At 42.8% G+C, this 16,511-nt stretch overlaps 1 protein-coding gene across 1 annotated transcript in view; it reads right to left on the bottom strand.

The window, feature by feature from the left end:
- Positions 1–4,708: 4,708 nt before the first annotated feature.
- The window catches only part of adamts8a (ADAM metallopeptidase with thrombospondin type 1 motif, 8a), a 29,753-nt gene continuing 17,950 nt past the window's right edge, over positions 4,709–16,511 (bottom strand). Inside the window, exons 2-9 of the mRNA XM_023968798.2 lie at positions 14,391–14,630; positions 13,234–13,366; positions 12,776–12,943; positions 10,479–10,795; positions 7,622–7,808; positions 6,957–7,129; positions 6,586–6,761; positions 4,709–6,380 (exon numbers count right to left, since the gene is read on the bottom strand). Coding sequence (XP_023824566.1) covers positions 5,648–6,380; positions 6,586–6,761; positions 6,957–7,129; positions 7,622–7,808; positions 10,479–10,795; positions 12,776–12,943; positions 13,234–13,366; positions 14,391–14,630 — 2,127 coding nt within the window. The 3' untranslated portion in view covers positions 4,709–5,647. The remainder of the gene's footprint in view (positions 6,381–6,585; positions 6,762–6,956; positions 7,130–7,621; positions 7,809–10,478; positions 10,796–12,775; positions 12,944–13,233; positions 13,367–14,390; positions 14,631–16,511) is intronic.

Genomic DNA, 16,511 nt, shown 5'->3' with positions numbered 1-16,511 from the left:
TCATGAGGGACAGTTTCATCATGGTTTTTGCGACTGCAGCAATTTAGTAATTGCAACTTTCAAAGTTGGAATTTTTTCGCTTGTAACCTTCATTCTTAAAAGTAATGATGACTGCCGTTCTCTTTGCTTATTTGAGCTGTTCTTGTCAAAAAGAAAAATTTAATTGGGAAAGGGATTATAGGAGAAAGGGAAGAAATGGAAGCGTTGTCCTTTTACAAAATTAAGGGCCGTTTTCTGTAATTCTGTATACCACCCCTACCTTGTCACAACACAACTGATTGACTCACATTAAAAAGGAAAGACATTCCACAAATTATATTTTAACAAGGCACACCTGTTAATTGAAATGCATTCCTGGTMACTATCTCATTAATCTGGTTGAGAGAATACCAAGAGTGTGCAAACCTGTTAAAGGGTAGCTACTTTGAAGAACCTGAAATATAAAATATATTTTGATTTGTTTAACACWTTTTTGGTTACTATATGATTCCATATATGTTATTTCATAGTTTTGATGTCTTCACTATTATTCTACAATGTAGAACATAGTAAAGATAAAAAATAAACGTGAATGAGTAGGTGTGTCCAAACTTGACAGGTACTGTATATATCATTTATTTATTTTTAAAATAAAACATTTTCAGGCCTCAAAATGTGGACAATGAGGCTTGCAAGACAAGAGAATCCTTTTGTGTTGACGAACTGGTTGAACAAGACAGACCCAACAAAAGTGTTTCAGTCAAGAGACATCTTTATTGTTAAATTATGATTCAGTCTAATTTCTTACAATTCAGGAAGACAGACAGCAGCAACGTAAAGATGAAACTGTAGTAATTAGTCTGAAAGTATTAAAAAATAAATAGCTTTGTAGGGAAGCTATAACAATAGCATCGTAAAGACCTTCATTGAAGGGATAGAATGCTTTGAAATCAGTTCTACATCTTTTCTCCTTTAAATACATTCTGGAATGCTCTATCATTACATACCTAGTGAGAGGAAATCTGAAAACAAAGCTGTTTTAAACTAACAACACATAAGGGTAATAGCTAACTCCCCCCTTTTACTCTGTCACCAACAGCATCTTCAATTAAATAAAGCAATGATGTTTTAACACTCAGGGATTTACCTGGCAGAAATATAATAATTTTAATATACAGTTGAAGTCGGAAGTTTACATACACTTAGGTTGGAGTCATAAAAATTCTTTTTTCAACCACTCCACAAATTTCTTGTCAACGAACTATAGTTTTGGTAAGTCGGTTAGGACATCTACTTGTGCATGACACAAGTCATTTTTCCAACAATTGTTTAAAGACAGAATATTTCACTTATAATTCACTGTATCACAATTCCAGTGGGTCAGAAGTTTACATACATTAAGTTGACTGTGCCTTTAAACAGCTTGGAAAATTCCAGAAAATGATGTCATGGCTTTAGTAGCTTCTGATAGGCTAATTGACATKATTTGAGTCAATTGGAGGTGTACCTGTGGATGTATTTCAAGGCCTACATTCAAYCTCAGTGCCTCTTTGCTTGACATCATGGGAAAATCTAAAGAAATCAGCCAACAACTCAGAAAAAAAGTGTGGACCTCCACATGTCTGGTTCATCCTTTTGGAGCAATTTCCAAACGCTTGAAGGTARCACGTTCATCTGTACAAACAATACTATGCAAGTATAAACACCATGGGACCACACAGCTGGCATARCGCTCAAGAAGGAGACGCGTTCTGTCTCCTAGAGATGAACGTACTTTGGTGCGWAAAGTCCAAATAAATCCCAGAACAACAGCAAAGGACCTTGTGAAGATGCTGGAGGAAACAGGTACAAAAGTATCTATGTCCACAGTAAKACGAGTCCTATATTGGCATAARCTGAAAGGCCGCTCGGCAAGGAATAAGCCACTGCTCCAAAACCGCCATAAAAAAGCCAGACTATGGTTTGCAACTMCACATGGGGATAAAGATCGTACRCTTTGGAGAAATGTCCTCTGGTCTGATGAAACAAAAATAGAACTGTTTGGCCATAATGACCATTGTTATGTTTGGAGGAAAAAGTTGGGAGGCTTGCAAGCCAAAGAACACCATRRCAACCYTMAAGCACKYSGGTGGCAGCATCATGTTGTGGGGGTGCTTTGCTGCAGTAGGGACTGATGCACTTCACAAAATAGATGGCATCACGAGGATGGAAAATTAAGAGGATATATTGAAGCAACATCTCAAGACATCAGTCAGGAAGTTAAAGCTTTGTCGCAAATGGGTCTTCCAAATGGACAATGACCCCAAGCATACTTCCAAAGTGGTGGCAAAATGGCTTAAGGACAACAAAGTCAAGGTATTGGAGTGGCAATCACATAATCCTGACCTCAATCCCATAGAAAATTTGTGGGCAGAACTGAAAAAGCATGTGCGAGCAAGGAGGCCTACAAACCTGACTCAGTTACAACAGCTCTGTCAGGAGGAATGGGCCAAAATTCAACCAACTTATTAAAGGCAATGCGGCCAAATACACTCAATTAGTATGTAAACTGCTTACCCAGTGGGAATGTGATGAAATAAATAAAAGCTGAAATAAATAATTCTCTCTACTAATATTCTGACATTTCACATTCTTAAAATAAAGTGGTGATCCTAACTGAACTAAGACAGGGAATTTTTACTCGGATTAAATGTCAGGAATTGTGAAAAACTGAGTTTAAATGTATTTGGCTCAAGTGTATGTAAACTTCCGACTTCAACTGTAGCTATTAACTATTAACTTAAATGACCATTAAACAGATTCAGTTGTTGCTGTGTCTTATAAACTTCTGTTCTCATTCCACCCAGAGAGTGGAAATGACCCTTAGCTCAAATCTACAACATATTGTATTTCTACTTAACAGAGGACATGGAAACCATGARCTCTTTCTCTGTTACTCTGAGTTGTACAGTGTTAGAATAAAGGTGCCATCTAGAACCTAAAATGGTTATTTGGCTACCCACATAGGAGAACCCTTTGGAGAACCCTTTTTGGTTCCAGGTAGAGCCCTTTTGATTCCAGGTACAACCCTTTCGGGTTCCTCTACATGGAACCCAAAAGGTATCTGGTTCCCTCTACATGGAACCAAAAAGAGTTCTCCCATGGGGGCAGCTGATGAACGCTTTGGAACTCTTTTTCTCTAAGAATGTATGGATTAGACTTTAACCACATTAGGAGTGTATCTACTATCTACGTAAACAACTTCTCATTTCTTATTTCACTTCTAAAAGAAGCTGCGATTCTACATGCTATTTAACACAAATGAATGAATGACATCTAGGTTGTGGCATCATAAAGTACATTTACACCATTTCAATAGCCGCTATGCTCGTTTCACTTGAGCTCAAAAATATTATTCTTCAGCTCACCTTTCATAATGCCATATTTTCTGGGACAGCATATTTCAAATGAAGCATCATATACATGTTTGACGTTAGATACAGATATTCCATTGTTTCCCTTGTCATTAGTTCCTTAAACATAAGTCATAAAATGTTTATCTACAGCATTCACCATGGCCAAGAATAATAACGAACACAAAGTTAAGAAAATAAATACAATCTCCTTGTTATTAACATGACAGACATTTGTTTTAAAAGAATGCCACAAAACCATTCCAACTAGCTGTGGATATAGAATTAAGTCTTAATAACTAGTACTTCTATCATGAATATGCATATTTCAGCAAGCTATAAATAGTCAAGCAAATTGAAAAGGTTATGTGGGTTTGTTTCAATCATCCCTACTTGATTAAATAGCTCTGATTTATGTGAGAAATATGATAGTGTGAGTTTAGCTCTGTGACCAGAGACTTGGCATTAAAAACATGCTCCAGTGTTCCAGAAATACAGATAGAATGGAACAGGGTTTCAGATGTTCCGATATGGCTCCTCAACACAGGGGCCCCTCAGGGGTGCGTGCTCAGTCCCCTCCTGTACTCCCTGTTCACTTATGACTGCAGGGCCAGGCACGACTCCAACACCATCATTAAGTTTGCTGATGACACAACAGTGGTTGGCCTGATCACTAAAAACGATGAGACAGCCTATAGGGAGGAGGTCAGAGACCTGACCATGCGGTGCAAGGTCAACAACCTCTCCCTCAACYTGATCAAGACAAAGGAGATGATTGTGGACTACAGGAAAAGGAGGACCGAGCACGCCCCCATTCTCATCGACGGGGCTGTAGTGGAGCAGGTTGAGAGTTTCAAGTTCCTTGGCGTCCACATRACCAACTAACTAACATGGTCCAAGCACACCAAGATAGTCGTGAAGAGAGCACAACAAAACCTATTCCCCCTCTGGAGATTGAAAAGATTTGGTATGGGTCCTCAGATCCTCAAAAGGTTTTACAGTAGCACCATCGAGAGCATCCTGACGGGTTGCATCACTGCCTGCTATGGCAACTGCTCGGCCTCTGACCGCAAGGCACTACAGAGGGTAGTGCGTACGGCCCAGTACATCACCGGGGCCAAGCTTCCTGCCATCCAGGACCTCTATACCAGGTGGTGTCAGAGGAAGGCCCTAAAAATTGTCAAAGACTCCAGCCACCCTAGTCATAGACTGTTCTCTCTGCTACCACACGGCAAGCAGTACCGGAGCGCCAAGTCTAGGTCCAAGAGGCTTCGAAACAGCTTCTACCCCAAAGCCATAAGACAGCTACTCCAGACTATTTGCACTGCCCCGCCCCCCTCTTCTACGCTGCTGCTACTCTCTGTTATTATCTATGCATAGTCACTTTAATAACTCTATCTACATGTACATATTACCTCAATTACCTCGACACCGGTGTCCCCGCACATTGACTCTGTACCGGTACCCCTAGAATACAGCCCTGCTATTGTTATTTACTGCTGCTCTTTAATTATTTGTTATTCTTATTTCACTTTTTTTGTGGTATTTTCTTAAAATTGCATTGTTGGTTAAGGGTTTGTAAGTAAGCTTTTCACTGTAAGGTCTACACCTGTTGTATTTGGCACATGTGAGAAATTAAATTTGATTTGATGTATTGTCTCTATTCATATGAAAAAAGTTTTTCTTTATTCCCTAAAATATTGAATGTCACTTGATTTGATTAGGTAGTACACTTTGAATTGATTTGAGGGCATGTGTGTTCAAAAGGGGGGCATGTGGCCCGACAAAAATGAATGATAGTGGTATTCAACCACTCCAGCGGGAATATCAGCAGCATTTGTGGAAAGGTAAGATGTGCCTTTGATAATGTGTTAAGCTAGATGCAAACAGAAACGTCAGGTTAAGGAGTGATAGTTGATTATTTTTTACATCCTTTGAGGTAGATCTCTGTTGGAAAACAAACCGCAAATAGTCGTTTTGAAGCTATGACATCATCAAGGAAATAAACATTGAAATAATTAAGTTAATCTATCAAATGTGAAATATTTCTACAACCAAGCCAAACCACAGTTTTGGTTCTGGTCGATATAGTGAACCGACCACTCTTGATTAGTCTAGCTTCCCTGCTTGTCTCTGAAGCATGGTTGTGGTGGTTGGGAACGGGTTGTGCATTGGTTAGTTGACTAACTAACTAGCTTCCTACACTACTTCCCTCGGCCTCGGATCCCACCACTGCCACCAACTGCCCTTTCCCTTCCTGCTTTATCAGCACAGACTCAGCAGTCCTGGTAGCTGCACTCTGAAGAAACCACCCCTGGCCTCTTGGCGAGGTTACATTTCCCTAGCTCCACCATCTTACCGGTGTAGTCAATACACAGCACGCTTCGATGGCGCACCCCCACACCACATGTCCTTGAGCATGCCGACCAGGGACCCATCTGCCAGACAGGGCAGGGCAGGTCCCCACACGGCCGGATGTCTGCCGGCCGCAGGTCCTCATCACAGGAGAAGGACAGGGTGCCTGCCCCGTCCCGGCACTCTATGTTCCTTCTTGACCAACCTGAGCCGCAGCTCTTGGAGCACTCGGACCACTCCCCCAGAGCCCACTCTGAGCCCCCTAGTGGCAGAATCGCATGTAGCGAAGCTCTACCCTCAGCTCCAGGCTTGGTGAAGGGGACATCCCTGGGGAGGAAAAAGGTGTACTTGACCCTAGGGGGAGAGGCGTCTCCGGCTGTGGACAGGAGTTGGACAGTGACTGCCTGTCGGAGCTTCTGGTAACTCAAGAGCCTCTCCAGGGTGGTGGAGGAACCACTATACCGGAGTACGGCGCCCAGGACTGGGATGTCCTGCTCTGCTGTGGACACAGAGAAATTCCCGTTCAGGATGTAGGAAACCTCTGTCTTCAAGGCCAGGTAGTTGCCGTCGTGTTTGATCCCGCGGTGGCTCTTTTGCTTGATGTCGATGTTGGTGGCCCCGGCCGGAATGGTCACAATGTCGTTGTAGCCGAATCTGTGTTGAATTAAATTACGACAAGAGGAACYTTTCAGTTGAAAGCTTATACTTGCTAATGGCTTTCCATAACCAGCATTTTAATGCTCTCTATGACATCAGAATCATCTTGAAAAGACGTGAATCAGTCAGCCATTTTCACGATTTTAGAGAGACAACACTGCCCTCAAAGGAATTGAATCCGGAATATATTTATTTGACTCACATGGCTTTATTCATCGATCCAGTGATCTTCCTGCAGGTTGTTCCATCACCCCCACACATGCCACATTTGTCCAGCTTCACACTGGAGCCGATCACCTGGTCGCAGCCAGCTTTGACGCACTGTCCCTGGACACAGATGGAGGTGGTGTCTGGGCCACAGGTGGTGCCATCAACAACCTGAAAKAACATAGAAAATTATGTAAAGTATTAGCCTAAACTCCTGGAGCACTGTAAATCAAGCGTGTTGATGAGTTGGAAATGAATCAACCCAGTGATCAAAACTAGGCAAAACTGGTTTCTGGTTATAATGACGTAATTTCAACCAGCTGGGAACTATTTCAAATTTCAAATTTCAAATTTGAGTAGAGTTACCTTGGCCTCGAAGACTTTGAATTCATTGCTGCCCCTTGCCCTGCAGAACAGTTTGCACCTGTCCCGTGGTGAGACGCCATTGTACTTGGGGATCCACTGCTTGATGTTCCCATGCATGTCCAGGTATCGGTCGCTGTTGTACTTCTCACACTGCTCATCTCTGAAGCTCTTGCCTGGGAAAACGAACATGGCATATCATTATCAATCCTATCTCTACTGATGACATTCCCAGCATGTCAAGGAAACTCTTATACTACTAATTAAACTAGCCTTTTGTCTATACTGTATGTGATCATGCCAACTGTATACATTTGAAATGCTATCATTGCCATGCACCATATGGAAGATGTATGTGTGTTTATTAAGGATCCCCATRAGCTGCTGCCAAGGCAATATTAAGGCAGTTATATACAATTAAAAATATTACATGACATTACATTTCATAACACTTTTCACAACACATTAAGTGTGTACCGTCAGGCCACTACTTTACTACCTCATATCTACAATACAAAATCCATGTGTACGTGTGTGTAGAGTGCGTGTGTTCGCATGTGTATGTGTGTGTCTGTGCTTGGGTGCCCGCCCAATGTGATTGTTGAGGTGTGGATATATTGATCAGTTATTAATTTGGATATAGTGATTCATTGATGGGGTTAATTTACCATGCTCATCTTGGCAGGCCTGTATGTGACAAATCTGGTACTTGGCTCTCTGTCCTGCACAGTATGCTCCTCCGTTCTGTGGCTTGGGATCAGTGCATTCTCTCTGGGAAAACTCCACCCCTCCGCCACATGACCTGGAGCACGACCCCCAGGGGCCCCACACACCCCACCCTCCGTCCACAGGCTCCTACAAGATACAACCAGACAGATCAATCAGTAATTCAATCAATGAAATTGTGTTTAGAACCCTTCAACAGTTGTCACAAAGTGTACAGGCTTTGAGTGAACATGTGAAATGAAATGATTCACACTACAAAAAAAATGGAATCTCTATGCTCAGTAATGATATTCCCTACCCATGTCATTTGAAAACAATTACTACATGGCAGTCTTGACAAGAGTTTTTCTTTGCTTGGTTAGGGTTTTTTAGTTTGGCATCTCTTGTGGCACATAGTGGCCTGGCCTGCAGTCTGCCACGCGTGTAACTGCCTCTTGTGCGTACTCACAGCTCCTGGCATGTGCTACTAAGACACAGCATTTCATTTCTCGGGGGCTTTTACGAGTTGGCTGCAACAACTCCTCTAACAGCCAGAGTGGCTGGAATCACAAGCTAGTCCCTTGGAATAGGCCTGGCTGTTTTTAAATATACTTACTTTTTAAAGGCCTGAACCAAATATACTAAGCCGGGCCCTCAGACTGACATTTGGGGGTCTGAATAAGACAGGGATTTATTATTTTCAGCTGCCACGCGACATGGCTGGTGCTGGGGCCGGGCATAGGGCCAGGGCCGGATGGGGGCACATGACAAAATGAGACTACATTCTATTTCTGAAGATGAAGTATTGAAACAGACGGGAGCCAGAAACTGTCTCTCACCAAAGCAGTGAAAATAAAGAATACCTGTCATGGTCAAGTGTAGACGGTGAGAGAAACAGAGCGCAAGAGAGAGAAAGTCAGAAGAGAAAGACTACAAGAGAGAAATCCTGTAGGCTATGACAAACACTACATACAAAAAGCAGAAGTAGATAGTAAATCGTTGAGGTAGCCTATTTAAACATATTTTTTCAGGCAGGTAAGAGGGTTCATAAATCACACAATCAGTTAGTGCCTCACAATCAGTTAGTGCCTGCAGGAGTTAGAGCCTCAGACACAATCATCCGATCCCTATGCAGAAGGATGGAGGATTTAGCCAGTCACTCAGACAGAGCGAGAATCAGAATGGTTCAGAATACAGTTGAAGTCGGAAGTTTACATATACCTTAGCCTAATACATTTAAACTCAGTTTTTCACAATTCCTGACATTTAATCCTAGTAAAAATTCCCTGTGTTAGGTCAGTTAGGACCACCACTTTATTTTAATGATGTGAAATGTCAGAATATTAGTAGAGAGTGATTTATTTCAGCATTTATTTCTTTCATCATATTCCCTGTGGGTCAGAAGTTTACATACACTCAATCAGTATTTGGTAGCATTGCCTTTAAATTGTTTAACTTGGGTCAAACGTTTCAGTTAGCCTTCCACAAGCTTCCCACAATAAGTTGGGTGAATTTTGGCCCATTCCTCCTGACAGTGCTGGTGTAACTGAGTCAGGTTTGTAGGTCTCCTTGCTTGCACACACTTTTTCAGTTCCGCCCACAAATTTTCTATGGGATTGAGGTAAGGGCTATGTGATGGCCACTCCAATACCTTGACTTTGTTGTCCTTAAGCCATTTTGTCACAACTTTGGAAGTATGCTTAGGGTCATTGTCCATTTGGAAGACCCATTTGCGACAAAGCTTTAACTTCCTGACTGATGTCTTGAGATGCTGCTTCAAAATATCCACATCATTTTCCATCCTCGTGATGCCTCGTGATGCCTCATCCTCGTGATGCCAAGTGCACCAGTCCCTCCTACAGCAATGCACCCCCACAACATGATGCTGCCACCCCTGTGCTTCACGGTTGGGATGGTGTTCTTTGGCTTGCAAGCCTCCCAACTCTTTCCTCCAAACATAACAATGGTCATTATGGCCAAACAGTTCTATTTTTGTTTCATCAGACCAGAGGACATTTCTCCAAAAAGTACYATCTTTGTCCCCATGTGCAGTTGCAAACTGTAGTCTGGCTTTTTTATGGCGGTTTTGGAGCAGTGGCTTCTTCCTTGCTGAGCGGCCTTTCAGGTTATGTCGATATAGGACTGGTTTTACTGTGGATGTAGATACTTTTGTACCTGTTTCCTCCAGCATCTTCACAAGGTCTTTGCTGTTGTTCTGGGATTGATATGCACTTTTCGCAACAAAGTACATTCATCTCTAGGAGACAGAATGCGTCTCCTTCCTGAGTGGTGTGACGGCTGCGTGGTCCCATGGTATTTATACTTGCGTACTATTATTTGTACAGATGATGGAACCTTCAGGCATTTGGAACTTGATTCCAAAGGATGAACCAGACCTGTGGAGGTCTACAATTTTTTTCCTGAGGTCTTGGCTGATTTCWTTAGATTTTCCCATGATGTCAAGCAAAGAGGCACTGAGRTTGAATGTAGGCCTTGAAATACATCCACAGGTACACCTCCAATTGACTCAAATTATGTCAATTAGCCTATCAGAAGCTTCTAAAGCCCTGACAATTTTCTGGAATTTTCCAAGCTGTTTAAAGGCACAGTCAACTTAGCGTATGTAACTTCTGACCCACTGGAATTGTGATACAGTGAATTATAAGTGAAATAATCTGTCTGTAAACAATTGTTGAAAAAATGACTTGTGTCATGCACAAAGTAGATGTCCTAACCGACTAAGACATTTGTGGGGTGGTTGAAAATCGAGTTTTAATGACTCCAACCTAAGTGTATGTACTTCAACTGTACATATAGTACCTCTCTTTTCTGCTGATCAGTCACTGCAGCACAGACACCTCCCTGACAGGTGGTGTTGGTCCCAGCCCCAGCCCCGGCCCCAGCCCAGCAGAGCGTGCCATCAGCCCAGGGCAGGCTGCCGTTCCGGGTGGTGCAGTGTGGCTGGCCCTCCTCCCGGCACCACAGCTGGCTGCAAGTCTGGTCTTCTGGGGTGTCCGGACACAGGGTGAACTCCTCCCCGAAGGCCTGCTGGCACTGACGGTCCAGGTTGTAGGAGGCACCAGGGGGATCAACAGGGAGAGGGAGAGTCCGCTCTGGAGGATCCAACAGACAGTCACCTGGGAGAYAGGAACATAAGCAGGCACAAATCAGTCAATCAAATTGATTTACTTGGCCCTTTCTAGATCAGCCGACAGTCACCTGGGAAAGAGACGCATTTTGTATTTATTGAGTCAGTTGAGAATAACTGATTGTATACAACGATGGTCTAGCTACATAAGCAAACAGGCACAGACACAACAGCAGGCGTGAACGTTCCAGTAAACTCAGGGGTGACAAAATGTCAATAAGATCTGGAGGACGTGTTAGTCAGTGACTGACATTTGGAGACCTGTACATACAGTACTGTATTATACTGAAGGTGTTAAGAAGACCTGGGTGGGCTAAAAAGCTCTGATGAAGGTGGGAACACACGTTCCTCTTCTATCAGTCACCAGGAAACGACAACTGCAACTGGGTGCCAGTCCGCCTGAAGCACGTGACATTTTGACTGTTATGTTTATTTTTTTTGCAAACCTTAAACAGGTCTACAACAGGTTTAGCTTGAGGGGGCTATTTTCATAGCAGAATGAAATGGCCAAATACACAAAGATGTGTTTAACGGGAAGATACATTCTTTGCCTCTAAAGATTCTGTTGCCGGAAGGTAACACCATATCCAGTGGCTGAATCGGGTGATAGAAATGGTTGTAGATCATTGCCAAACATTACATTTAACTTTAGGCTTTTGAAGCAGCTTTTCTTCATGAACTCTTATGTAGAAAAATATACTTTAACTCTTGGCATTGATGTGCATGTCGGACAGAAGAGTTACTGCCTCTCTGCCCTGGTACAGTATGTTGCTTAATCCTATTTTGTTAGATCTTTTTAGTGGTATGGCCCCTTTAACAGAGGAGAATTCTGCAACATCAGTTCACTATATATCTGTGGCAAGGCCGGTAAAGACAACATGTGCTTGGCTACACTCATTTTCTCTTCTCTGTGAGGGAAAACAGTTGTTAAAGCTGGAATGTGTGACTCACCAGCAGATGAGTCAGAGAAACAGAGAGAGAGAGAGAGAGAGACAGAGAGACTATTTTATTACAATGTATATTGTGTATATTGTTGCTTTGGCAATATTGACGCAATGTTTTTTTCATGCCAATAAAGCAACTTGAATTTTGAATTTGAGAGAGAAATCAAAGTGGAGACTGAAATATCGATGGGGGATAAAACATTGACTGAGAAAAATGTATGCTATTTCGCAACACAAATATCTGCTTTGCCTTAGATTTGATATCTTCCATTCCAGAAGCAGGAACATCAATCTTGAGATGCCTTCTCCCAGCAATCTCAGGCATGTCTGCTGTGTGTGTGTGTGTGTGTGTCATCTGAATTATTACAGTGCTGTCTGTGTCTCTGCGCTGCCATGAGCAGACAGAAGTGAAGAGAAGAGCCTCTCACTGCAAAGAGAGAGGAGCTTACTCTCCAAGGACTGTTAGTTTGGACACTCTCAGCAAAATTACAAATAGTGGTTTTCAGAGACCATAAATAGTGGTTGATGGAGCGAGTTTAGGCAGAATGGGTTTTTTAAAAAGAGAGAGGAATAAAAGAAACTTGTGAAATGTTAGGGGTTCATATTAGATAGGGATTTCTCCCCACTCTCTGAGTCCTAAATTACATAGCACACTCTCTGTGGCAGGTTTCTATTAACTGCATAATAACAGCCTATGGCCCTTTAGMACAAATGTCTCAAAACTGTTATTCAAACTTAATGAAACCGCAAACTGTTTTTACTCAGATTCAGTTTGTCTGGAATGCTACCTCATGACCAAAACCAAATGAAAGCTGGGAACCACATGTTAACCAATAAGAACAAACTGTCGATACAATTATGTTTCTGTGTAGTAAGTAGTGCATCGGGGGAATCATGATTCCGGCCAATACATCTGACTCAATACATCGACACTTGATACAGTGGTTAGAGAGAAGAGAATAGAATAAAAMAGTAGAGAAGAAAGCACTGGGATAAAAAGGTTTAAAAGGGTAAAGTTACACTACCGTATCCATTGTCGAAGAACTCTGTGACATAGCGGGCGCTACATGGCGACCATGGCAAAGTCTCGTTGAGGCTAAAGAACACAGACGCCATCATGTGTGGCCCATCCAGGTGTCCGAACCATCTGATACAGTTATTAGAGTCGTCATGAGGCATGCTGAGTACATGACCTGAGGAGATAAAGAAGAAGGTGCCGCTGAGAGATGACGTATGGCTTACATCWTGTACTTTTCTAACTTTGTTCTCATTTAAGCTCGCCGGATGGTTCCGTGGTGAAAACAAGAGGCAAAGCAGCACAGCCATGACAAGTGACTCAGGAGAAGTACTGGACATCCATCCACATTGGCTTTTTACTAAAGTGTCATACCTTGTGAGATAGGAAACACACAAGCATGCCGTTTGTTCCATAGTGTGTTACTGTAACATACCACGCTCGTATTCCTATTGCGTATTAACATACCTAGCTCGTGTGTCACGGTGTAGGCGGCCTGAAGACCGTTATCCTCTATCACAGAGCAGCTTCTCTTGGGGTCACACATGGTGCCCACGTCAGCCACCCCCAGGGTGTCACAGCTCCTCTGACCACAGATGTCCTGCATAGGGGGTACAGGGAGAGAGGGCATGAGGACTTTATCACAACACGGGAAATAGAGGACAAGATGAGAGAAAAAGGGCAAGAGTAGTAGGCATCTCACAACTCATCTGCCCATAGATATCCTATATGGGGTAGAGGGAGAGGAGAGGAGAGGAGAGGAGAGGAGAGGAGAGGAAAAGGGCTAGGGGAGTAGGGAGAGTAGGAAGAGGAGGGACACATTTCAGACACTGATATCCAGACATTGCTACGTTTGTTCCAGACAGAGGGGGTTTTCCCCCTAAAAGTGAAGCTCTTGCCAGCAAAACATATTTGTCACTGTTTCCATCGTAAAATGAAGCAAATACATGGCAACCAGTAGATTTGGGGAGAAAGGAAATGTAACTGTGTGGTATCTAAAGCACACAGTGAAGGGGGATTCAGTATTAACAGGGCCATTTAAGCTCTAGTTTAAGTTACACTTACAGACAGGCATCCCCCAAATTATACCACAATCCAAAAGGGTACTTTGGAGACTGGAYGGGCAAAGGGGCATGTGCTCTGCACAACACAGGAGGTTGATGGCACCTTCATTTGGGAGAATGGGCTGGTGGTAATGGCCGCAGCGGAATAGGGGGAATGGCATCAAATACATCAAACATATGGTCTCCATGTGTTTGATGCCATTCCATTTGCGCCGTTCCGGCCATTATTATGAGCCGTTCTCCCCTCAGCAGCCTCCTGCGCTGCACAGGTGGAGCCCTATCTGTGCACGTGCCACCCTATCTGTGCACGTGCCTGCTTTTCACACTAAACAGAGCCACACCAAGCTGTACCGAGCATGGCCTGGTTTTGCATCCACCATAGTTGCTGGAACCATACTGAAAAGGACAATGTTAAAATAAAACATTTGAGCTAGTACTCTGTGGTCAGCACAAGAGAGTAAAAGGGTAATAGTGTTCATCTCACCTGTCTGGTGAATTGGATAGTTGTGTCGTGGTGTGCTGGGTGATTGAGATGGAATGTCTAACGTTCTATGTTCTCACCTGTCTGGTGAATAAGATGGCCGTATCGTAGTGTTCCAGGTGCCTCTGGCTGGAGGGGTTGAAGAGCTGCTGCCAGTTACAGAAGTTCCTGAGGGCCATTCCTCCGTTGCTGGACACCTGGGGCCCTACATCTTCGTCCTCCACCACCAACATCTTCACAACCACCAGGCTCACTGAGTTCTTCAGACTGGGGTGGTGGTAGACCCGCGCCGCCACTGCCATCAGAGTCAGCAGGTAGTGCTTTCGAGGGAAGAGAGAGATGTGCCTTGTAATATGGCCATTTAGTAGAACTGTCAGCATTGACAGTGACACATATATTAACGGAAATGTGGCTCATGCGGGAATCGAACCCTGGTGTTGCCAGCACCATGTTTTAACCAAATGWGCGACTGGAAGCACATGTGGAAGCATGGGCAACAATGACCTGAACCACTCAACAGTTCACTAACAGTTCACTTTTAGCTAAAGGCAAAACGTTTTCTGCAATGACATGGTGAGCAAGGCAACATGAACTCATCAACTCAATGCATGTACTGAATATGATGAACATACAGTACAAACCAAGCAAACCAAAATTGATTCTGGTTCCCAGGACATTTGTTCGGTCACGGCTAATGTCCAGTCGTGTTCATATAAAACATTCACCTGATGTTGCAAGAACGTTCCTAGAACACATTTAATCTGTTCTTTAAAGGTTCCCAGGATGTTTCATTAGGTTGTGGGAAGAGAGCATCCTGACCGGTTGCATCACCGCCTGGTATGGTAACAGCTCGGCCTTCGACTGCATGGCACTACAGAGGGTAGTGCGTATGGCCCAGTACATCACTGGGGCCAAGCTTCCTGTCATCTAGGACCTCTATACCAGGCGGTGTCAGGAGGCCCTAAAAATTGTCAAAGACTCCAGCCACCCTAGTCATAGACTGTTCTCTCTGCTACCGCATGGTACCGGAGCTTCTTAACAGATTCTACCCCCAAGCCATAAGACTCCTGAACAGCTAATCAAATGGCTACCCTTTTACGCTGCTGCTACTCTCTGTTTATTATCCATGCATAGTCACTTTACTTCTACCTACATGTACCTATTACCTCAATTAACTCGACAAACCTGTGTCCCGGCACATTGACTCTGTACCCCCTGTATATAGTCTCGCTACTGTTATTTTATTGTTGCCCTTTAATTATTTGTTATTTTCTATTTTTCTTCTTTTTTTACTTCAGTTTATTTAGTAAATACTTTAACACTTATTTTTCTTAAAACTGCATTGTTGGTTAAGGGCTTGTAAGTAAGCATTTCACTGTAAGGTTGTATTCGCCGCATGTGACAAATACAATTTGATTTGATTTGATTACACTACTTCTATTCGGTTGCAAAACACATTTGTTGGTGTTGCATGAACACATTTTATGTTCTTTAAAAATTCCTAAAATATGTATTTAGGTTGTGGGAACATTGTGTGGATATGACAGGAGATACTGTAGGTTCCCAAAACACAACAACTGTCCAGTTGTGCTGACATTTAGACAACGTTGGTATCAGGGTGTACAAAACATTCCTTTGATGTTGCAAGAATGTTGACAGAACAGACTTTCTGAGTTCTTTAAAAGGTTCCCAGAATATTTAATTAAGTTGTGGGAACAGTGTGGGTACATTACAAGAGATAACTTCTCAAAACAGAAAATATGCTCAGTTGTGATGACATTCATACAACGTTTAAGTTACGCTGCACAGGACATTCCCTTAGTGTTGTAAGAATGAAATAAGTCAATTTTTATGACGTTCATAGCACATTTGTTTTAGGTTTAATATAATATTCCTTTGATGTTTACATAATATACATTGTACCTTGTCTTTGAGGCTTAGGAAAATTATATTTAAGTTTGACCTAATATTAACAAAACATTCTCAGCATGCAAAGGTGTAGCTCCTTAAAGCATATTGGAAAACATTCCAATTATGCTTCTCTCCAGATGTAATGCCAAATTACATTTGAAGACTATATAGTATAACTATATAACTCGAGCAAGGGTTGCCTTCCAGAGAGACATCAGAGATTGTAACATTCTCTGCTTCACGGAAACATGGCTCACTCGGGATACGTTATCAACGCACCGACAGAAACA

The sequence above is a fragment of the Salvelinus sp. IW2-2015 genome, linkage group LG23 (assembly GCF_002910315.2).
Source record: "Salvelinus sp. IW2-2015 linkage group LG23, ASM291031v2, whole genome shotgun sequence".
NCBI classification, from domain to species: Eukaryota; Metazoa; Chordata; class Actinopteri; order Salmoniformes; family Salmonidae; genus Salvelinus; species Salvelinus sp. IW2-2015.
The sequence above is the reverse complement of the archived record's forward strand: the minus strand, read 5'-3'. Positions and strand labels throughout refer to the sequence as shown.